Raw genomic sequence first — 25,256 nt, 5'->3', positions numbered from 1 at the left:
GGGGACAGGGACGGGGCGGCGACGGCGGGGACGGCGACGGGGACGTACGGGCCGGGGCGGCGACGATGGAGACGGGGCGGCGATGACGGGGATGGGGACGACGCGGGACGGGCCGGGACGGCGCGGCGGTGACGACGGGGACGGGGACGACGGGGCCGCGACGATGGGGACGGGGCGGCGACGGGGGCGGCGACGAGGGATATGGACACGGGGGCGGCGGGCGACGGGGCAGAGGAGAAGAAGCAGATGAGAAACTGAAATTTTTGAAGTGTTTAGTTATATAGGATGGACCTTTAGTATCGGTTGGAGCCACCAACCGGTACTAAAGGCCTGTTTTGGCCAGGTCAAGCGGCGGGAAGCGCACCCCCTTTAGTACCGGGTGGTGGCTCCAACCGGTACTAAAGCCCCCCCCCCTTTAGTACCGGTTAGTGCCACCACCCGGTACTAAAGGGGGTGCGCTGGCGCATGTGCGGTGCGGCAAGTTTAGTCCCACCTTGCTAGCCGAGGGGCGTCCGCACTGGTTTATAACCCCCCCGTGCGGTAGCTCTCTCGAGCTCCTCTCTAAAGCAGGCCTACTGGGCCTACATGTTCTGTGCTGCCCTGTAGGCCTACTGGGCCTTTGCGGGCCTGCATCCTGGACCAACAACAGGTTGGGTTTCTAGTCGTATGCAGGCCGCTGTGGCCCAGTAGGCGGGCTTTTTATTTTTATTTTTTTGCTTTATTTATTTTTGAGTTGTTTTTTTGTGTATTTAGAGTTTCTTTGTGAATATTTTTGCTTTAGGTACAAAAAATTACAAACTTTCTATTAGTGCTCGTAGTTTTTAAATTTGAATAGTTTAAATTTTGAATTATTTGAAATTAGTGTGAATCACTAGTTTGTGAATAACTTAACTTTAAAAATCAGTGTATTTAGAGTTTCTTTGTGAATATTTTTGCTTTAGGTACAAAAAGTTACAAACTTTCTGTTAGTGCCCGTATTTTTCAAATTTGAATAGTTTAAATTTTGAATTATTTGGAATTAGTGTGAATCACTAGTTTATGAATAACTTAACTTTAAAAATCAGTAAATGCATGAAAGAATTTGTTTGCACATAAAATTTCTTTGCGTTTCAAATGCCAAAACACATTACTACCCTAACTATTACAGAGATTCCCTCCTGGGTGTGAAACACAGAAGAACGTGATGATAGTGAAGCCGATCACATCCTAGATCTTTGGGTGTGAAACTTTTTCTTCGCATGTGTCCCTTTGCGCCGTAACCATGGAAAATCTTCATCATTTAACGGGATGCTCGGGTCAATATTCACTGTGAATGGAGCAATTTCATCAAACTTTTCATAATCTTCTGACATGTCTGTCTTTTCATTCACTCCCACGATGTTTCTCTTCCCAGAAAGAACTATGTGCCGCTTTGGCTCATCATACGATGCATTCGCTTCCTTATCTTCTCTTTTTCTTGGCTTGGTAGACATGTCCTTCACATAGAAAACCTGTGCCACATCATTGGCTAGGACGAATGGTTCGTCTGCATACGCAAGATTGTTGAGATCCACTAGTGTCATTCCGTACTGCGGGTTTTCCGTTACCCCGCCTCGTGTCATATTGACCCATTTGCATCGAAACAAAGGGACCTTCAAACCACGTCGATAGTCAAGTTCCCATATGTCCTCTATATAACCATAATATGTTTCCTTTCCCGTCTTGGTTTCTGCATCAAAGCGGACACCACTGTTTTGGTTGGTGCTCTTCTTATCTTGGGCGATCGTGTAAAATGTATTACCATTTATCTCGTACCCTTTGAAAGTCATTATATTCGAAGATGGTAACTGGGACAACAAGTACAGGTCATCTTCAATGGAGGTGTCATGCATGGTACGTGTCTGCAACCAGCTGGCGAAACTCCTGGTTTGTTCACGTGTAATCCAGTCATCAGACCGCTCCGGGTGTTTGGAGCATAGCAAATTCTTGTGTTCATCCATATACGGAGCCACCAAGGTGGAATTCTGTAGAACTGTGTAGTGTGCTTCAGTGAGAGAATGCCCGTCCATACATATTATTTGTTCCCCTCCTAGTGTGCCTTTTCCATCCAGTCTGCCCTTATGCCGCGATTCAGGAACACCAATCGGCTTAAGGTCAGGAATAAAGTCAATACAAAACTTAATGACCTCTTCATTTTCATGGCCCTTGGAGATGCTTCCTTCTGGCCTAGCACGGTTATGAACATATTTCTTGAAGACTCCCATGAATCTCTCAAAGGGGAACATATTGTGTAGAAATACAGGACCCAAAATGTTAATCTCTTCGCATAGGTGAACTAGGACGTGCGTCATGATGTTGAAGAAGGATGGTGGGAACACCAACTTGAAACTGACAAGACATTGCACCAAATCATTCTCTAACCTTGGTATGATTTCTGGATCGATTACCTTCTGAGAGATTGCATTGAGAAATGCACATACCTTCACAATGGCTAATCGAACGTTTTCCGGTAGAAGCCCCCTCAATGCAACCGGAAGCAGTTGCGTCATAATCACGTGGCAGTCATGAGACTTTAGGTTCTGGAACTTTTTCTCTGTCATGTTTATTATTCCCTTTATATTCGACGGGAAGCCAGACGGTACCTTAATACTGAGCAGGCATTCAAAGAAGATTTCCTTCTCTTCTTTGGTAAGAGCGTAGCTTGCATGACCCTGATGTATGCCGTCTTTTCCGTGCATACGTTGCTGGTCCTCCGGTGCCTCAGGTGTATCTTTTGTCTTCCCATACACGCCCAAGAAGCCAAGCAGGGTCACATAAAGATTCTTCATCACGTGCATCACATCGATTGCGGAGCGGGCCTCTAGGTCTTTCCAATAGGGCAGGTCCCAAAATATAGATTTCTTCTTCCACATGGGTGCGCGTCCGTCAGCGTCATTCGGAACAGGTTGTCCACCAGGACCCTTTCCAAAGACCACCTTCAAATCCTTGACCATATCATGTACATCAGCACCAGTACGGTGGCGAGGCTTCGCCCGATGATCCGGCTCACCTTTGAAATGCTTGCCTTTCATTTTTACGGGATGCCTGCTCGGAAGAAATCGACGATGTCCCAGGTACACATTCTTCTTACAATTAGCCAAATATATACTGTCGGTATCGTCCAAATAGTGCGTGCATGCGCGGTATCCCTTGTTTGTCTGTCCTGAAAGGTTACTGAGAGTAGGCCAATCATTGATGGTCACGAACAGCAACGCCTTTAGTTCAAATTCTTCCCCCATGTGCTCATCCCACGCACGTACACCTGTTCCATTCCATACTTGTAAGAGTTCTTCAACTAATGGCCTTAGGTACACATCAATGTCGTTGCCGGGTTGCTTAGGGCCTTGGATGAGCACTGGCATCATAATGAACTTCCGCTTCATGCACAACCAAGGAGGAAGGTTATACAAACATAGAGTCACAGGCCAGGTGCTATGGTTGCTGCTCTGCTCCCCAAAAGGATTAATGCCATCTGCGCTTAGACCAAACCATACGTTCCTTGCGTCATCTGCAAACTCCTTCCCGTACTTTCTTTTGATTTTTCTCCACTGCGACCCGTCAGTGGGTACTCTCAACTTTCCGTCTTTCTTACGGTCTTCTCTGTGCCATCGCATCGCCTTGGCATGCTCTTTGTTTTGGAACAAACATTTCAACCATGGTATTATAGGAGCATACCACATCACCTTGGCAGGAATCTTCTTCCTGGGGCGCTCGCCCTCGACATCACTAGGGTCATCGCGGCTGATCGTATAGCGCAATGCACCGCATACCGGGCAAGCGTTCAAATCCTCGTACTCACCGCGGTAGAGGATGCAATCATTAGGGCATGCATGTATCTTCTGCACCTCTAACCCTAGAGGGTAGACAACCTTCTTTGCTTCGTACGTACTCTCGGGAAATTCGTTGTCCTTTGGAAGCATATCCTATATCATTACCAGCAACTTTCCAAATCCCTTGTCAGATACACCATTCTCTGCTTTCCATTGCAACAATTCTAGTGTGGTGCCCATCTTTTTCTTGTCACCTATGCAATTTGGGTACAACAATTTTTTGTGATCCTCTAACATGCGCTGCAACTTCTTCTTCTCCAAATCACTTGCGCAGTTTCTCTTTGCATCGGCAATGGCCCGACCTAGATCATCAACGGGCTCATCCGATGCCTCTTCTTCAGCTTCTTCCCGCATTGTTGGCTCAGCTTCTTCCCGCATTACCAGCTCAGCTTCTTCCCTCATTGTTGTATCATCGTATTCAGGGAACCCATGGCCAGGATAGCCGTCGTCGTCCTCTTCTTCTTCATTGTCTTCCATCATAACCCCTCTTTCTCCATGCTTGGTCCAAACATTATAGTGGGGCATGAAACCGGACTCAAACAGGTGGACGCGTGAATGGTTCTTGACGTAGAGTAATTGTGACCATTCTTGCAGCCAGCACATGGACAATGCATAAAACCATCCGCTCGCTTGTTTGCCTCAGCCGCAAGCAGAAAAGTACGCACACCATTAATGAACTCGGGAGAGTATCGGTCATCGTACATCCATTGCCGGCTCATCTTCAATACACAACACCGAAAACATCAAATTAATACAATACATAAAGTTCATACATAAAGATCATACAATACTTAAATGCAACAAACAAATAACTCTCTAGCTAAAGAATTTAAATGCAACAACAAGTGCGATCAAGATCACAACTAAGGTAACAATTGATCCAACAACATAATGATACCAAGCCTCACTATAAATGGCATATTTTCTAATCTTTCTAATCTTCAAGCGCATTTTCTCCATCTTAATCTTGTGATCATCGTCGACATCGGCAACATGCAACTCCAATTCCATCTTCTCCCCCTCAATTCTTTTCAATTTTTCCTTCAAATCCTCGTTTTCTCTTTCAACTAAATTTAACCTCTCGACAATAGGGTCGGTTGGAATTTCCGGTTCAACTACTGTTGGAAATATGCCCTAGAGGCAATAATAAAAGCATTATTATTATATTTCTTTGTTCATGATAATTGTCTTTATTCATGCTATAACTGTATTATCCGGAAATCGTAATACACGTGTGAATACATAGACCATAATATGTCCCTAGTAAGCCTCTAGTTGACTAGCTCGTTGATCAACAGATAGTCATGATTTCCTGGCTATGGACATTGGATGTCATTGATAACGGGATCACATCATTAGGAGAATGATGTGATGGACAAGACCCAATCCTAAGCATAGCACAAAGATCGTGTAGTTAGTTTGCTAGAGCTTTTCCAATGTCAAGTATCTTTTCCTTTGACCATGAGACCGTGTAACTCCCGGATACCGTAGGAGTGCTTTGGGTGTATCAAACGTCACAACGTAACTGGGTGACTATAAAGGTGCATTACAGGTATCTCCGAAAGTGTCTGTTGGGTTGACACAGATCGAGACTGGGATTTGTCACTCTGGATAACGGAGAGGTATCACTGGGCCCACTCGGTAATGCATCATCATTATGAGCTCAAGGTAACCAAGTGGTTGATCACGGGATCATGCATTACGGTACGAGTAAAGTGACTTGCCGGTAACGAGATTGAACAAGGTATTGGGATACCGACGATCGAGTCTCGGGCAAGTAACATACCGATTGACAAAGGGAATTGTATACGGGGTTGATTAATCCTCGACATCGTGGTTCATCCGATGAGATCATCGTGGAGCATGTGGGAGCCATCATGGGTATCCAGATCCCGCTGTTGGTTATTGACCGGAGAGTCGTCTCGGTCATGTCTGCTTGTCTCCCGAACCCGTAGGGTCTACACACTTAAGGTTCGGTGACGCTAGGGTTATGAAGATATGTGTATGCAGTAACCTGAATGTTGTTCGGAGTCCCGGATGAGATCCTGGACGTCACGAGGAGTTCCGGAATGGTCCGGAGGTAAAGAATTATATATAGGAAGTGCTGTTTCGGCCATCGGGACAAGTTTCGGGGTTATCGGTATTGTACCGGGACCACCGGAGGGGTCCCGGGGGCCCACCGGGTGGGGCCACCTGTCTCGGGGGGCCACATGGGCTGTAGGGGGTGCGCCTTGGCCTACATTGGCGAAGGGCACCAGCCCTACTAGGCCCATGCGCCTAGGGTTTCCACCAAGGAGGAGTCCAAGTGGTGGAAGGCACCCCGAGGTGCCTTGGGGGGGAGGGAAACCCTCCCCTGGCCGCCGCACCTAGGAGATCAGATCTCCTAGGCTGCGCACCCCCCCCCTTGGCCCTCCTATATATAGTGGGGGAGAGGAGGGATTTCACACCTCAGCCTTTGGTGCTTCCTCTCTCCCCGTTACGTCTCTCTCTCGTAGTATAGGCGAAGCCCTGCTACTGTGACGCCCTGCATCCACCACCACGCCGTCGTGCTGCTGGATCTTCATCAACCTCTCTTCCCCCCTTGTTGGATCAAGAAAGGAGGAGACGTCATCCGTTCCGTACGTGTGTTGAACGCGGAGGCACCGTCCGTTCGGTGCTTGATCATCGGTGATTTGAATCACGTCGTGTTCGACTACATCATCCCCGTTCTTTGAACGCTTCCGCTCGCGATCTACAAGGTACGTAGATGCATCTAATCACTCGTTGCTAGATGAACTCCTAGATGGATCTTGGTGAAACCGTAGGAAAATTTTTGTTTTCTGCAACGTTCCCCAACAACTACCTCCTACATACAAATATCTATGTCAACTTGATGGGCATAATTTGTCATAAACACGAAATGCAATGAATATTTTTAAAAGGGAATATACCACATCCGAATCATAACCCGGACGAGGGCCGACGGGGAAGGATATCAAAACCATGGCACTATGTATAACAAACAACGTATGGGTAAGATAATTATACGAGTAACTATATATCCAAATCACACAAACATCAATTTTTTATATAAAACTTCATGAACAAGAGGCTCATCACAAGGTGGTGCCGGCGACGGGACATTGCTAGCGATCGACGGTGGTTACGACGGAGATTTAAAAGGTACTAAGTAAACCACACCTACATATGCAAACTAAGTGTTATTGTTTACCTCAAATTGCATATAAATCAAATACTAGCACATATATATAATTCCTCCCAAATTACTAAACTCAAAAATCAATCACTATATAAAGCATTGCACGAGCTTATCTAGCAATGAGAGATGAAAGGACAAAGTTGCTAACCTTTGTGATCATTTGAATGGATGGGGGCCTTCAAATCTTGACAAATTTTGGGCAAAATGTGTGATGAGCTTGAGAGGAAGAGGGAAAAGAACAGAGAGGAGAGGGGAAATGGGAAGAACAGAGCGAGCTCGGGTGGACGAACGGTCTATGTAGGACGACCTTTAGTACCGGTTCGTGATACGACCCGGGACTAAAGGTGCTGGAGGGGCCCCGGACTGACAACATCCTGCCACCACTCACTTTAGTACCGATTCGTGGCACGAACCGGTGCTAAAGGTTCGCCACGAACCGGTACTAATGAGAGCGGCCCGGCTAGCCGTTGGAACCGGCACTAATGTACACATTAGTGCCGGCTCAAATTCAAACCGGCACTAATGTGCTTCACGTTTGATCCTTTTTCTACTAGTGTTGCAATACGATATACTGATTGGGGTGCTGATGCACGCATATATAATACAAAAGAAGGCCTTTACCTCAACTATACAAGACTAGGAGTTGGGTCACAACTCCACCAGATCACTGCCTTCTTGTCTTTCGATGCTAGTATGAAGTGAATTTATACATGTGCAGTACAAAATACATACTCCACAAGCCCGACATCTCCCGACGTGATCTACACAAGGCTGCTGTTAGTAGGCGGCCGCGTGACGAGCACGTCCTCACCCAGCGGGCGATACGCGTGGATTCCAATCTACGTCGATACGCGCCGCCGGACACTGGCCTCCACCGAACGATCTTCAAGGACGTCAAGCCTACTTGGCCTCCAAACTATCTTCATCGACGTCAAGCCTACTCCGCCTCTGCAGCGAGCACTATGCCGTCCGCCACGGAAGTCGGGATCACGGGAGGGCGATCTCCCGAGCGCGGCTACATGGAACCGCGGGGCGCCGGCTCCAACCTCGTCGACTCCGCCCGGTGGGCAATAGCGGCGACATGCGATCGCACACACAGTAGGAACGCTGCTTTGGTTGGGCAGCGACCGAATTGATCAGACTTACGAGTGAGAATGGGCCATACGGAGCCTCCCATGCTTCGATCTGATCCAGCCGGCTTCATCAACTAGAACCAAGCGCGCCCACCACTAGTAGAAAAAGGGGCTTTGGTTCGATCAAAAAAGAGCATTAGTACCGGTTGCATTACGAACCGGGACTAATGTGAGCATTAGTCCTGGTTCGAGCGGATAGGGCACCGTACAGGCATTACTCCCGGTTCAAATGGGACCTTTAGTCCCGGTTGGTGCCACGAACCGGGACTAAAGGGTGCGATGCCCATTAGTACCGGTTCGTGGCACCAACCGGTACTAATGCCTCGAACCGGTACTAATGGTGCAATTTTCAAATCCTATCCCCCTCCCTGTGTGTATCGCCTTTACAGTTTTGTAAAAAGCAAAAGAAAATGATAAAACTTCAAAAGTTAAAATCCTTCGAGATGTAGTTATGTTACTACATCTACTAGTTAGGAAAATTTAGAAACTTAAATTTGGACATGTTTTGCAAAATGTGTAGGAAAATGTAAAACGGCTATAACTTTTGCATACGATGTCAGAAAAAACGTATAATATATCAAAATGTTCAGCACGAAAATCCGCATCCGATTTTGACAGCCTACGACCTGTTTGCAAATTTTTAGAATCCTAAAATTCTAAAAGGAAAAAAAGTTATGCTCAAATTTTAGTTTTTTTTGAATTTTTGTTAAATCTGGTCAAACTATGGTCAAACTACTTATTCAAGAAGTATTAGTGTTACTAAATAATTATTCAAGAATATTAGTGTTGCTAAATAATTATTCCAGTTTTTTTGAATTATGGTCAACTCTGGTCAAACTGTGGTCAAATAATGGTCAAACTACTAATTCAAGAAATATTAGTGTTACTAAATAATTAGTGTTTTTTAGAACGATAGTTTCAAACTCAAACAGTGAAATGTGTGACTTCATGCTTAAGCTAAACTCCTGAGGGTTAATAGGATTAACATCTTACTATTGTTAGGAAAACAACAAGTGCAGACTTGGAAACGAGGGAGAATAGAATCCGGAAGTTAAGCGTGCTCAGGCTGGATAGTGAGAGGATGGGTGACCGTTCGGGAAGTTAGATGATTTGAAATGATGAGGGATGATTAGAGATTAGAGGTTAAATTGAGCAGTGATGAGGGCTGATTAGAGATTAGAGGTTAAAATAATTCAGAAATTTGAAAATTCGATAAAAAATTTCAAATTTATTTTCAGATAAAATTAAAAAAAAATTATAAAATTTTCTTTAGTATCGGTTGGTGGCTCCAACCGAGACTAAAGGTGGACCTCTCCACTCCATGCAGCGGTCATGTGGAGGGCCTTTAGTAACGACCCTTTAGTGTCCCGATTCTTATCCCGATTTCATGTGCAGTGGTCATATGCAGCGGTTATGTGAAGGCTAAAAGGGGGCCTTTAGTAACGACCCTTTAGTCCCGATTTCAAAATCGAAACTAAAGACCCATATAAACCGAGACAAATGGCCATTTTTCTACTAATGTACCGTATCCCGCAGCCACAATAACGCACCGCGATTGTGTCCGGTTCAAGGCCACGGCCTGCAGCCTCGCCGACTCCATGCAACTCAGGCAAAAACACACGTCTTGACTCATGGCCATATGCGTGATGCACGTGCAGTGCATGGCATGGACTCTGAACATAGGACATGATACTCCATGCTGAACCGGACTCGCCTCCTCTGCTGCTTCACCGGCTGCCACCGACACACGCAAGGCCAGCAGTGCTTCATCGACAGTCAGAGACCCTGTGACCACATCAGCATAGAGGACGCGCTGGTCTACACCGACGTCTCTGCGCCGAGCCGGACCTCTCCATCAAGCTGTACGACTCCATCATGCCAGGCTACGAGCCCACATTCTTCGTCGAGCACATCCACGAGAAGTGACATCAACCACACGCCAGACCGGTGTGGAAATCGATACAATTCTTCATCGACTTTTCCGACGCGACACGGCATCGATACTTCGTCGCCGCGTGGGATGCCTTCAAGCGACACATTATCGTCGACACGCCGCTACAACGTCATCGCCGACACTTCATCGTCAAGGTCTTCATCAACGTGATCTTCACCAACATTTTCGTCAACACATCGTCGCTGCCTTGTGCATAAGATGGACACCTAGCGTCCTCTGACAGACCTTTCTGCAATACGCGACCTCGACGGTGGCATTGACCGCGTCACGACGACAGAATCGACCGAGTCATCCATGACGGCACGACTGCATCGTCCCTACACGGCCACATGGTTCTGGCAAAACCGATGTGTGCTCGATGGCTTCCTCCGGTCTTGACAAAATCGGCGGACTCATCGCCGACGGCACCCTCTGACATCCGCAAGGTGCATTGTTCACGTCTACAGCTCCGCCATAGCGCATTTTTTTTGCGCCTCCGACTTTGTGCGGCTTCATCCTCCACGACGACTACACCATCGGCCACGACTACATCGACCACGGCTACATCACCACGATCGGCTACCTCGACATCGACATTAATGGCTTGGTCTACAGCAACACATCGGCAAAGACTCCAGTCAACAACGTCCGCGTCATCACCAGCGTTCGCGCCACTCCCGCTGTGACCGCGGGAGGGAATAGAGGAGAGTCAAGGGAGCCACTAGAAGGGGACACAGTCACGGCCCTATGTGTGAACCCATTAGAGACGCAGTTGTTGATGACGCAACGGAGAAGATAGCGGAAGCGCAAGACTTCAAATTCAGCCGCAATCGTCCGCTTCACTCACACTACGGCTGAGGGGGAATGTTAGAAGTACAAACGTGTTAGTTAGTTAGGGATTAGGAGAGATAGAGATAGATTTGGTTTAAACCAACAATGATTTGCCTTATACTCCAATCCTCTTCCCATGTGTACTCTTATATATACCCCATATGAGGGTCAGATTAATATACTCCCTCCATTTTAAAATATAGTGCGTCCGCGCTTCCCGATGTCGAACTTTGACCATAAATTTAATGAACGAGACCGACTGCGGTGGGAGAAAAAGTTACATAATTAAAAACTTGTTTCGAATACAAATTCACTGATATAATTTTTGCTTCCGCCGCAATCGGTCTTGATAGTTAAATTTATGGTCAAAGTTGAAGCATGAGGATAGAGGAAGCACTACATTATGAAATGGAGGGAGTAGCATACAACAACCCAATATTCTAGCCATCCTACAATTCCTACAGCCACATCTTCTAGATGGTTCCAAATTGAACATTTTGACACCACACATTGCTAGCTGTCTTCGCAGTTCGCAATTAATGGATACAGCCATACAGGTTGTGTCCTTTACTCACACTAGTAAGAATGCACGTGCAACGCACGACTGTGAGAAAAAAATATCTCCGATGTAAACATATAGCACATCAGAGCCATCATCTCGTCTCAAGGAACCTCTGGAACTTTTAAATATTTAAATATTTATATATGACCATAACAAAATATCATTTGAAAATTGTATTATTTGCAGGCGATACAAAAACTACAAGGAGTAGGATGATACTGGGTTTATAAAACCAACAGACACTCCTACCTAATTATGATGATCTGTTAGCATAAACACCTTTTACTTTTGTTTCATCCTTCATATCTCTCACATGAATGATAAACCTGCATATATTGCCTTTAAGAGTGTTGCTTGGAAACGAAGGAAACAACAAAGCTTGAATATGCCAGTGCCATGACTCTTGGTGAAGATGTGACATGGTCAATCCAGTTCTGGTATTTATCATAGTTTTAAATAGCCGGCTATAGCCTCGCTATAGCTCCGCTATAGCCCCGCTATAGCTGTTTGAGGGGGTTGCCGCTAAATGATTTCATGTACAATTTGCCGCTATAGCTCCGCTATAGTCCAGTTATAGCTGTTTTTTAGGGTCACCGCTAAATGCCATAGCCCGCTATTTAAAACGTTGTTATTTATCCATAGTCCACACTTTTCCCTACAATCCCAAGTCTGAATCGACAAAATAAGGAATCCATAGATCACACTTCTACACCAATTTTTGTACAGGACTAAATGGAGCTTGTGCCCGATTCTTTTTGATTGCTACAGTAACAGAGCAAATAAAAGGAATACAACATTGAGAATAGAACATATACCCAAGCATGCAGTTGTTTACCATATATTGAGGTGCTTGAGATTACACTAAAAACTGTCCAACAAAATACCATAGAAAGGTTGCTCAAAATAAACAGTATGGCATGATGGCATAGAGGAATGCCACATAAAAATACAGTAAGCCCTGCAGTTCTGTTTCTATGCTTCTCTAATACTGAAAGCAATAGCCAAATGTCATTGTATAGTTCTTTCAGGGTGTCAGGCTCGCTTCAATATCGAATACAAATGCATGTGTCTCCTCAACAGTGCAATGCACCTGTCGGCTGATAGAACTTCAATAGGATACTGAAAGAAAAAGAAATTTATAGCATACAAATGTACGCACAGATTTGGTGGATACAGATTCAAATCTAGTCCAAACGTCATGATCCATTGAACCTTGCTACATCCCTCGTAATAAGGATGGCCGGGACTGAGAGCAAATACCTCTCATGGAAGGAAGTTAGAGGACACTCATAGCTTAGGAGTAAATATAGCTTTCATATTCATGGAGTCAGCCACAGCAGCAAAGATGCGCAACACTGCAGCAAGGAAGAATAGCACATAACTGCATGATGGACAGAAACCATGTCAATCCACTTCAGTCCGTTCCCTGGAGAAAACATCACGTCACGTCCATTCAATCAACACGGAACTGAATTGTGCAAACAATTCACTGTGTTAAATGGAAAACACAAACTTTCAGGTTTAACAATTCACTAAGTTGGTCATTATTAGTCTCAGACAAATCTAAACAATTTACTAAGCATATATGCATTATAGCTTCAATGCATTGGACAGCAGAACAATTTACCTTGTTGCCTGGGACACTGCCCTTTTTAGATAACTATGGCTACTATGCTATTGACTCATCCAAGTCATGTTGGCCTAGAAAAACAAGGTGTACATTCTCACTACTTTAGATATCCTCTGAGGGCCTCGCTGGACAGTAAATAACTGTATAGAAGAGCTGCCATAGTTGTCCATCTACAACTTGTACATTTTCACTTCATATAGTAAAATATTGCCGTGTCTTCTAAAATAGTTTTATTGTCGGAGCCTCCCATAGAGTCTTACCATATAAGTTAATTAGCGCTCACACAAATGGCTTGCGTCACATTACCAACAGAAGCACGCACCTCTGCATGGCGATGTCTCAGCTGTGTGATCCTGACATGGATGATGGGTCGGCCAATAGGCTTCGAGGCGCCCACAGGAGGAAGGGTACGTGATACTACTCCTGTTCAGAACGACAGAGCTGCACAGGTGCGCATACCCAAAAACCTTTGATCTCGATGCTCATTTCCACTAATTTTCTGAAACCCCTCCGATCAATGTTTTAAATAGCGGGCTATGAAAAATAGCAGGCTATAGCGAACTATTTGTGAAAGCATCATGCTAAAAAGACTATAGCCGGTTATTTAAAATTATGCCTCTGATCCAATGCTGCCAAGCATGTCACGCAACATGCATGCAACCTCTCTCCCGCAAAAAAAAAAAAAATGCATGCACCCTCATTGCCATTTCATCTAAAAACAGTGGTACTACCATGTCCCGGAAAGCTGTGAAACCATGGATTAAGCATGGCGCCACCAACTGTATTTCTAAATATTTTGTTACGTTAGAGTATCTTAGAAGTCTTTCCTCAAAACAGCTTTTTGACTCTTTTGTATGGGATATCTATGGAATTTTATGATAGATAAATCGTGTAAAGAAATTTTTTTGCATTGTTCGGGAAGGGGTTCCAGAATTCAGAGAGAGTGCTTTGCTTGTCTGTGCATTCGTTTAGGGAGAGAAAAAGATGCAGGGATGTGGGCTAAGAGCCTCCATTCTTTCATTCCGTCACCATCGATGATAGAGAAGTCCAGGGTGTTGTCCTCGTTCAAAAACGAATTTTGCTTGTCCATGCATTAGTTTAGGGACACCATGATTGATTCGTCCATTTGGGAGAGAAAAGATGCAGGGATGTGGGCTAAGAACCTCCGTTTTTTACATGCCGTGCAATCTCCACCACCCGGTTGACGAAGAGTAAATTGCACAAAGCCATCAGTTTGAAAGTTAGGTTTGTGAAAAACACTATAATACATTTTTTTTACAGAAAACACTATGTCTACGGTAATCTTTTTGCAAATAACACTGATCGACGGATTTGCCTCGGCTGAGCACGTTTATGACAGATGGAGCCCGCTAGTTGGGCTGATGTGGCACCAATTTCTAACACCGTTAAGTAGAACCGTTTCAAATGGACATGGGGCCCACTTGTCGCCATGGCTGAGGAAGGAGGCGGCGACTCCCTGCTCGAGCACCGCGGTGGCTTTGGTTCGGAGGAGGTCGCCGTCAAGATGCACGAGACGAAGCAGCAACGTCGGCGGCCATCCCGCTGCTCCCTCCCCTTGTCAGATTGGCGGGGTTGTGCAATACGGCTCGTCAGCGCGTAGTGGCGTCGGGCGCACGTCGGGTGCGGGCCTCCGGGCATGCGCTGTTGACCACGGGGGCAAGACGGGCGGCAGCGAGCTGGTGAAGATAAGGTGAGAACTGCCAGAATTTTTTATTTTTTGTTTCAGTGACAGGTGGACCCCATGGCGCTCCACACAAGAGGATAACGTCCCAAACATCGCCGTTACATGCGAGGTGTTAAGCGGTGCCACGTCAGCCTGACTAACGGGCCCCATCTGTCATAAACATACTCAACAGACGCAAATCCATCGATCAGTGTTATTTGCAAAAAGATTACGGTAGACACGGTGTTTTTTGCAAAAAAAAAATGTATTGTAGTGTTTTTTGCAAACCTAGCCTTCAAACTGTTGGTTTTGTGCAATTTACTCGTTGACGAACAAATCCCAAAGAGACGATGAACACCCCCAGGCTCCAGGGGACCGAAGGAATATATCTATCTTTCTATCTCCTGTGGTCTTGGGAAGGGAATTGACAGAATGCGATCCTGCAGCTCCTTGCTTGCTGCATGCTCACGTAGTCCTGGTGGCTGCATCGGATGCACTGAACCGGGGGGCGGCGGGCACAACTTGCAATTGATTCTTTGGACGTGTGGACCGGTCCATACATCCACTGGAGATCTCTCCCCAGGAATCATATCTGCCTAAAAGCCATAGCAAAGATGCATGATTCCCCCCTCATATTTCGAACAATCGGAGCAAAGCTTTTCAGGAAGATGCTGGCGCTCATGTAAACTAGACTCATTTTCATGTATTTCTGCGAGCATTTTTCCTTTAGATTTCCGTTCTCGTACGGGACAGGTTTTGTCAGTTCAGTATTGTGATGCGTTCATGCACGGGTTAACTTCCAAATAACGGCATCACAGTAGTGCAGAATACATTATCTTGCACAGAAGAACTAGCTTTCTATCTACATGTATGTGTTTTTATTCTTGGAGAAAATTCATTCATGTGATGTTGAGGCTTGGGAATAGCCAGCCTGAATTTATGCAAACGGTTAACTTGCCTCTCTCCATAACTAGATCCTTGGCTAGTACTACAAACATCATCATCTTTATAAAGTATATTAAGCTAAGTAAGCAGAGCAAAGTGGAAATGCTTTTGTGGTGTGAGCCATCATCATTCGGTATATGATATCTTGTTTGCCAGCTGCTTGAATGACTGATCACTATATATCGTTGCCAAGTAGCCTTGGATCGGACTGGATTCCATCACTGCATCATCGGCTGCTAGATTCCAATTGTTTGAGCCCAAATGCTCTGGGATCCTGATTCGCTCACCGGTCAAGTGGTTGGGGATGGGAATCGGTATCTAAGTCAGGGTGGTTTTCCTGGCATGGCGAGTGTCGCAATGCTGGGGATTCAAAGCGAGCTTTCTTTTCCCCTGAAAAGGAATTGGTGACCGCCCGACTTTCTCCTCTTCACATAGGTTCATGTGGTGCCTCCTGTAGAGCAACGGTGCCACGGCGAATAAGGCAAAGAAGGGCAATGTGAGCTCATATCTAGGTATTGTGTCATTTGTGTGTGATGCTAGTATGTATTTGTTGTACTCAAGCTGTTAAATTTAGATGACAATGTGGCAGATGCTGCTTGGATTAGTGAAGTATTAGTGTGTCACACTGTGGCTTGTGTGTCTATGTGCCCACTATGGTCGCTAATATGGTTTTATCTTGATGTACTTGTCCTGTCTTGTTATCAATGAAGTTTAGTTTCATCCTGTCATGTTACTTGTAGAGAAGAGTGTAATTTTTTTGGCTGGAAACAATATCGGATCACCATATGTCCGCTTTGACTTGATTATACTGTACTTTGCAGTGTTTGAAATAATACTCGCAACTTCTTTTTGACGGAATCATGAGCCTATCTTATAGCCAATCTCAAGTACTATTTTTGATTCTACCGTAATACGGACCACCCTATGCCTATGCCGACGGTTTGACACAAGTACGCTGACGTTATCTATGCCAACGGGTGTATGCCGACGGTGGCCGTCAATATAGACCTAAGCCGACGGCATAGGGGGTTAGTCCGGTAGTGTCAGATGTCGATTATTCTGGCATTAGGTTCTTCCCGTGGTTCTTGAACAAAGTTTGGAGGAAGGTAGCGGTGACAAGGATTCTGTGTTGTTTGGGGCTTGTCTTGCTGTGCCCCAGCATGGCTTTATGACTTGATTGTACTTTGAACTGATTTGTTGGATGCTTGGGTCGTTGCTTTGTACTCCCTCCATTCCATAATGTAGTGCTTTCTCTATCCCGTGCTTCAACTTTGACCGTAAATTTAACTATCAAGACCGATTGCGACGGGAGCAAAAATTATATCAGTGAATTCGTATTCAAAAAAAGTTTTCAATTATATAATTTTTTCTCCCGTCGCAGTTGGTCTCGTTGGTTAAATTTATGGTCAAAGTTGAATCTCGAAAAGCACGGACGCATTATATTTTGGAATGGAGGGAGTAATATAAAGCGGGGTGAAACCCTTTTTCAGAAAACAAGGATTCTGTGTGCTTTCTGAACCTGTGGAGTCCAAACTGAACATGGTGGCCAGCTAAACCAGATATTGGAGACGACAAAATGCTAGAGGTACAACTTCTTACAAATAACACAAACACATGAGTTTACACATGACATTTTATTTGAAGACATGGTTCGAGAGGATAATGAGCAACACCCGATTCATGAATGTAGACGAGAATCTAACAGACTTAACCTTGGACAGGGCCTAACAATACTTTGTACACACAATAGACAATACTCCATTCCTTCCTGTTATTCTAACCAATGCTGGATACCCTTGCCTCCTCCTAGATCATCATGTGAGAAAAGGCTGGAAGCGTATGCCTCTGCGGCAGGGACGTGTTCACGTTATATAGATCGATCAGAGATCAATCGAGAGGTACAGGTTGCCTAGGTTATTACAGAGATTTGATCCTCACGTAAAGCTATACAGGAGATAAGGAGGAGTCCATCCATAATAACCTAGCTAGGATTACAACAGAATACAATACGTGTACACGCCTCTATACATGATGTTTAACACTCCCTCTCAATCACAACTATCTAAGTTGAGATTGTGTCGAAATACCTCTAACTGTCGAACTGTGAGAGGTTTGGTGAATCCATCTGCCACTTGATCACCAGTAGGTATAAACCGAATATTTAACAATTTATTTGCTACCCTTTCTCGAACAAAGTGGTAGTCAATCTCAATGTGCTTCGTCCTCGTATGAAAAATAGGATTAGCAGATAAATAAGTGGCACCAAGATTATCACACCAGAGAGAGGCTGATTTGGGATGTGGCACACCCAAATCTGTCAAAAGATTCTGAACCCAAATAATCTCTGCAGTAGCATTAACAAGTGCCTTGTATTCAGCTTCCGTGCTTGAACGAGACACAGTTGCTTGTTTACGAGCAGTCCAAGAAACAAGATTACTGCCAAGGAAAACTGCAAAACCACCAGTAGACCTTCTGTCATCAAGACAACCTGCCCAGTCTGCATCTGAAAAAGCACTGACTAACATAGAATTTGACTTGACAATTTTCAATCCATGAGACGGTGTTCCTTGCAAATAGCAAAGAATACGTTTCACCGCAGTCCAATGTACACTAGTAGGAGCATGCAAGAACTGACAAACTTTATTGACCGAGAAAGAAATATCAGGTCTAGTTAAGGTCAGATACTGCAATGCACCTACAATGCTGCGATATCTGGTGGAATCTTCACCTCCAAGTGCATCACCATCATATAAAGACAACTTCTCAGAGACAGATAAAGGTGTAGTGACAGGCTTACAACCTTTCATATCAACACGTTTCAAAAGATCTAGCAGATATTTTCCTTGAGACAAAACAATGCCATCTGAAACAGGTTTTACCTCGATGCCCAGAAAATAATGCAGACTGCCCAAATCCTTGAGTGCAAAGTCCATGCGCAAATCATGAAGGAGAGCATCAACTGCTTTGGCAGAGGAACTAGTGACAATTATATCATCAACATAAATGAGCATAAATATGGTGATCCCATGCCGATGATAATGGAACAAAGAGGTATCTGCTTTGGATGGAGAGAAGCCAAGGGATTAAAGCTTAGATGACAAGCGAGAGTACCATGCTCGAGGTGCCTGTTTCAGTCCATACAAAGCTTTACCGAGCTTACAAATATACCTTGGTTTGCTAGAATCGGCATACCCAGGAGGTTGTCTCATAAAAACAGCTTCTTCCAGGACACCATGCAAGAATACGTTCTTTACATCTAACTGTCGCATGCACCAGTTTCGAGAAACAGCGATGGAAAGAATCAACCGAATGGTAGCAGCCTTAACAACTGGACTGAAAGTATCCTCATAATCAATACCGTACCTTTGCTTGAATCCCTTCGCAACTAGACGTGCCTTATATCTGTCAATAATACCATCAGATTTTCTTTTGACCTTGTACACCCATTTGCAGTCAATGACATTATGGCCAGCAGCGGGAGGAACCAGATGCCATGTTTTGTTACTCATAAGAGCAGCAAACTCTTCATCCATTGCCGCCTTCCACCTAGGATCACCAAGAGCTTCCTGCAAATTGTTAGGTTCACCGGTGGCACAAAAATTGCACCAACGAATGCATCCATCCTTATACTCTTTTGGCCTATAAACACCACTCTGAGATCTGGTATGAGTACGTTGGGGCGGAGGTGGTGGCGGAGCAGGTGCAAGTTGTTGTCGAATTCGCGCGGATTGAGAAGCATCGGACATGGCCTCATCCGCTGCAGCATCAAACGCTGCATGCAGCGAACCAGGGGATGACAAATCAGCAGCAGCATGCATCGACTCGGGCGTGCCAGAAGATTTGTCGCTCGCATTGTCGTCTCCTGCATGCAGAGACGCGGCCCGAGATGAGACAGGGATGGGCCCAGGGGACATGTGCGGTGCGGCCCGTCCAGGCGTGCCAACTGCCGACGCGGGAGAGGCGCGGCCCGGTCGATCGAGGGACCGCAGAGGGGCAGAGGCCGCCCCATCAGCCGACTGGCGCGATCCCACGGATCCCGTGGAGAAACCACCGGCGCCCAGGTGGGGCGATCCCGAGGAGATCGGGGTGGGAACTGGAAGACGCGCCGGCCGGATCTTCTATGCCAGGCGAGCCTGGGACAGATCCCTGCATAAAATGCTGACCAATTTCGCCACTGTTTTTCGCCATCAGTTCTTGTTTCCTGCACACTAGTAGCAGACGGTGGATCAAAAGCATTGGAAATAGACATATGGTCAGCACGACATTCTTCCCCATGATCAAGAGTTGGTGAGTTAAGGAGGGATGGAGGAAGAAGTACTAATTCTGCGTGAAGTTATGCACCGGCATTTGGATGAAGGCTAGCGAATGGAAAGACATGTTCATCAAAAATAACATCCCTAGAGACATAGACACGGCCAGTAGAGACGTCAAGACATTTATAACCCTTATGGAGTGTACTATAGCCAAGAAAGACGCATTGTTTGGAACGAAACTCAAGTTTGTGTTTATTGAATGGATGCAAATTGGGCCAGACGGCACAGCCAAAAATTTGAAGAAAGGAGTAGTTGGGTTTGATCCCAAAGAGACGTTCTAAGGGTGTCTGATTATGAATAACACGACTAGGAACTCGATTAATAAGGTAGACCGCCGTGAGGAATGCCTCATCCCAAAACTTGAGAGGCATGGATGCATGAGCAAGAAGAGAGAGGCCAACTTCCACAATATGCCTATGTTTGCGTTCAGCGGATCCATTTTGTTGATGGGCATGGGGGCACGAAACATGATGGGAGATGCCTATACGTTCAAAAAACGGATTCAACTTTTGGTACTCACCTCCCCAGTCTGTTTGTACCGCAAGAATTTTGTGATCAAAGACACGCTCAACATGTTGTTGAAAATGATGAAATTTTTCGAACACATCAGATTTATGTTTAAGGAGATAAATCCAACTGAATTTGCTAAAATCATCGATAAAACTGACATAGAATTTTTGTCTACCAACTGAAACAGGCCCGGGGCCCCATACATCCGAAAAAATAAGCTCTAAAGGAGCTACTGACTCACTAGTTAATCGAGAATAAGGTAATTGATGGCTCTTGGCCATTTGACACGCATCACAAACATGATGACTTTTTTTATTCGACACTGGAAGACTATGATCTCGAAGAATTTTCTGGACCACCGGAAGTGAGGGGTGGCCTAGACGCTTATGCCACCGCGAAGTGGATGGTTTGATGGCGCCTAGAGCTTGGTGTTTGTGGACTCCCAGTTGACCAGAGACGGGAAAAAGACCCCGCCTACTCCTTGCGCGAAGAAGTATGTTCCCCATTTCCTGATCCTTAACAGAAAAGAATTCAGGGTGAATTTCAAGAAAGGCTTGATTGTCTATCATAAGTCTATAAGCAGAAAGAAGACACTGTGAAGCACTCGGAACATGGAGAATGTTATTAAGACGAAGGGAACGATGCGGAGTGGGAAGAAGTGCACGACCAATATGAGCGATTTCCATACCTTCACCACTTGCCGTGTGGACTCGATCATTGCCGGTGTAGCGATCCTGTACAGCAAGTTTCTCCAACTCCCCGGTCACATGATCTGTAGCTCCGGTGTCAAGATACCAATTGGTATCGACACCGTATGAGGACGATGCAGCGTTTGCCGAGCGACGGCCACCGCCACCGCCGCCGCCACTGTTGCTACCGCCTCCACCTCCGCTGCCTCCGCGACGCTTGGGGTTGTTGTTGAAGGTCTTGTCGAAGTGCTTGAAACGCGACCATGCTCCATCAGGGGCGGACCCAGGACAAAAATGACCCGGGGTCCCATGTCTATTACATATATGTGGATATCAAGTCATAATGTAGATAAAAGTAACACACTTATAACAATACAATATACCTAGAATACCATATGACGATGAATATGATTGCAAAAGGTCCAAAATAAAGAGTTTGCTTGAATTATTAGTTGATTGCTGGAAACTGAACAGCAAATGAGAACCAAAGTTTTCAAATTATGAATAAATTATAACCGCTGACGAGAAAAAGCAACACTAGATCATGATTGCCAATAAAAAAATCACTTAGCATATATTAATTACAGTTGTGTAATAAGTAAGTTAAAACCATTACCTTTCTAAAATGGTTTCCTGCATTCTTTCATGGCCTCAAAGCGAACAATTACAGCATCATTTTTATCCTACCTTATTTTGCTTTTCTCCACATAACAAATAAGGATGTACTTCAAGGCATCGTCACCAAGGCGGGGCCGGGACATCAACCTGTTCATGTAGTGATGAGACATCATTTTGTTCGACCAAGAGTCGCGGGATCGAGGCATCATTCTGATTATGTTCATGTGATGGGCCTTCATCTTGCACTATGGTTCTCCTCCTTTTTGGAAACCTTTCCATAAACTGAGCTTCTCCTGCAATTTGTAATTATTTAGGTACTTGATTTTTTCACAAAAGGAAAAAAAAATTAAGAATCATGTGTACACATACATAACATGAATTACAATTGCCCAGCTGTAAAATAAAACTTACATGACATGTTACTGCCTTGCAGGAGCTTCCAGCCGTCCTAATCTCCTAGAATATTGCAGTATTGTTCGCCACTGATCAATACAATAGCCAAATAGTCTAATAGCTAATACAGTCAAAATGTATAGTCTTATCCAGTAGCCCTAATATCCTAGGGTTAGACAAATAAAGTAAGAATTAGAGCATAATTTGGGAATTGAAATAGAGGCAGACACACGCTGCGAATTGGGGTCTAATGCAACATACCTTCACTGATTGAGCGAATTGGGGGCATCTGGCGAAGTAGATGAACAGGCGAGGGGTCGAGGACGACGAGTCGAGAGGCCGCGAAACGCGCAGCGGCCAAGCGGCGAGTAGAAGAACAGGCAAGGCGACACGCGAAGCCACGTACTGACGTAGGTATAGATGTACTGCCTGGGCATGGGCCTTCACCAGGGACAGCTGGGCCTAGTTGGCTAGTTATGGCCCTTTTGTCTGTACGGGGTGTCCCATTAGGAAATTTAGGGGTGTCCAGGCCTTTGTGGGCTCTATATGTATAAAGTAAGATAGGTTTTTACCCGGTGTCATGGGCTACCCGCTGGGCCAACATGGGCCCGCCCCTGTGCTCCATGACCTTCGCGCTTGCAGAGTTGGCACTTGAGCTCGTCGCGGTCGCCCCCATCAGAGTCACGGCCACCATTGCCGTGTATACGGGAGTCACCACTCCCGCTGCTGCCACCAGAGGAGAAGCGACCACGAGGGCCGCCCTTGGCAGCGAGGTTGGCGGAGTAGCTACTGCCGCCGTTCTGCGCCTCAAGACGCGCCTCTGCCGTGAGGAGGATGGAGTAAAGTTCGCCCAGGCTGACCGCCTGATCGGGACGAACCGAGATGGCTGAGACGAACGGATTGAAATCCGCGTCCAGCCCGCCAAGAATATAGGAGACGACCTCATCTTCATCGAGAGGCCTCCCGGCTGCAGCAAGTTCATCTGCGAAGCTTTTCATCTTGGTGAAATAAGTAGCAATAGTTAGATCACCTTTGCGTGTGTTGTTGAGTTGCCCACGTAGCTGGATGACCTTGGCGCGAGATTGGGAGGCGAACATCTGGTTGATCGCCTTCCAAACACCAGCAGAAGAGTTGATGCCGATGACTTGCAGGACCACTTCCCGCGAGAGAGACGCTAGCAGGAACGACATAACCTGCTGGTCCTGCGTATACCAGACAACATGGGCAGGATTAGGAGTCTCGGTGGTCTCCTTCTTCCCCGAGACATCCTTCTCCTTGACAAGGACAGCAGCTGGTGCGGCCATGGCACCATCGAGGAAGCCCATCATGCCCGCAGCCCTGATGTGCGGGAGGACTTGAGTTTGCCATTCCAGAAAGTTATCTCTCGTAAGCTTTTCAGAGATGGTGTGACCAAGCGATGCAAGAGATGGAACAGCCATGGAGGAAGAGGAAGATGCAATCGACATAGATGGGAAGGAAGAAGAGGCTCTGATACCATGTGAGAAAAGACTGGAAGCGTATGCCTCTGCGGCAGGGACGTGTTCACGTTATATAGATCGATCCGAGATCAATCGAGAGGTACAGGTTGCCTAGGTTATTACAGAGACTTGATCCTCACGTAAAGCTATACAGGAGATAAGGAGGAGGCCATCCATAATAACCTAGCTAGGATTACAACAGAATACAATACGTGTACACGCCTCTATACATGATGTTTAACACATCAGCCCATTCTTAAGAGATCTAGTTTGTACAACTTTGTTCACTTTCCACTTGAGCTTCATCCTGAAAAGTTTCGATAACACTTGCACTAAGCTTATCTGAACTATAAACACAATAACAGATACTCAAATAGAAGAGACTTATTCTTTCTTTCTTTTGTTTTGCTCTATGTAGGCATGAGGTTAGGCGAATGGGTGTGTAGATAGTGCGTAGCTGCACAAAATATACCACAAATCTACAAGAAAACTAGCCTAGTAAGACTGCAAGATCCATCTAAGCTTTTATTTTGGAAACAGGGAAATTGTCTGATAGTGCTAAGATTAAACCACTGATAAATTGGGCCAGGGTGGCTGCAGTTAAGCAGTTTGGCTCATAGAGAGTTAATGGTGCCAGTCGTCATGCATGCATGGTGGTAAGGGGGTGTTTGTTTCCAGGGACTTTTTTGTGTAGGGACTAGAAAAAGTCCCTCTTAAAGACTTTTTTACCAAATGGGAGGGACTTTTTAGGGACTAAACTAGTCATTTGGGACTAAATGAAGAAGACTTTCAACAATACATAAATGCCCCTGCATGCTGTGCCTTTGACATTGAGTTCAAAGTCAAACATCTACTTTTCCCAGCAAGCAGACAAATACACTATGCTTAATTATGTTCAACTGAAAACAGCAGTTTGAGCATCCTATGTCTGTACAGTTTTTGGTTGAGTTATACCTTTCAGGTCCAGAAGCCTTGGGTCTTGTACTTGGGGAAGGGGATGCGGCCGTCCTCGATGCTGTTGACGTCGTCGACAAGGATCTGGAAGTGGCAGCGCACCTCCTCGGCAGACTTGGTGCCCCCCATGGCGCTGGCCACCTTCTCCCAGAGGTTGGGGGCGCTCACGCCGTAGTAGGCGAGCGCCTGCTCGAACATCTTGTTCTCCTTCTTGCTCCACTCTGAGTCGGAGTTCGGGGAGGTGCTCCGAGACGACGACCCGGAAGACATCTTGAGGTGAGATGTGATGTTCTACTCGAATTAATAACACTACTTTCTTGTGCCTGGGGTGCTCTCCTGGAAGTGAGGTAGTCCTTTGCTCTTGTAGAAGCTCTGGTGGTTTGGTTTGGTGTCTCTCTTTGCTACGAGGGCTGCTATTTATAGGCCCTGAGAAGCTGGGAGCGTGCCATGTCTCTCTCTGTGGCTGTGTGTTAAAAGGTGGCTGAGGAGAGGACAACAAGGTTCTCGCAGGTCTTCTGAGCTAGGTATCAGTATCA

At 45.7% G+C, this 25,256-nt stretch overlaps 1 protein-coding gene, 1 long non-coding RNA gene and 1 pseudogene across 2 annotated transcripts; all 3 read right to left on the bottom strand.

Annotated features, from left to right (window-relative positions):
* Positions 1-2,699: 2,699 nt before the first annotated feature.
* LOC125539205 lies at positions 2,700-4,567 on the bottom strand (annotated as a pseudogene).
* A 7,749-nt stretch (positions 4,568-12,316) lies between these two features.
* LOC125539199 lies at positions 12,317-13,429 on the bottom strand. The gene is made up of 2 exons (XR_007296728.1): positions 12,767-13,429; positions 12,317-12,625 (listed from the first exon to the last, which is right to left on the bottom strand). It is a non-coding gene; the product is annotated as an uncharacterized LOC125539199 (long non-coding RNA).
* A 10,358-nt stretch (positions 13,430-23,787) lies between these two features.
* On the bottom strand, positions 23,788-25,092 carry LOC125539191 (protein RADIALIS-like 3). The gene is made up of 2 exons (XM_048702563.1): positions 24,721-25,092; positions 23,788-24,073 (listed from the first exon to the last, which is right to left on the bottom strand). Exon 1 carries the CDS (start codon positions 24,988-24,990, stop codon positions 24,724-24,726), a length of 267 nt encoding a protein of 88 aa, XP_048558520.1. The 5' UTR covers positions 24,991-25,092; the 3' UTR covers positions 23,788-24,073; positions 24,721-24,723.
* Between the last annotated feature and the right edge of the window lie 164 nt (positions 25,093-25,256).

The sequence above is a fragment of the Triticum urartu genome, chromosome 1 (assembly GCF_003073215.2).
Source record: "Triticum urartu cultivar G1812 chromosome 1, Tu2.1, whole genome shotgun sequence".
NCBI classification, from domain to species: Eukaryota; Viridiplantae; Streptophyta; class Magnoliopsida; order Poales; family Poaceae; genus Triticum; species Triticum urartu.
Note: the sequence above shows the minus strand (reverse complement) of the source record. Positions and strands in the feature narration are given on the sequence as shown.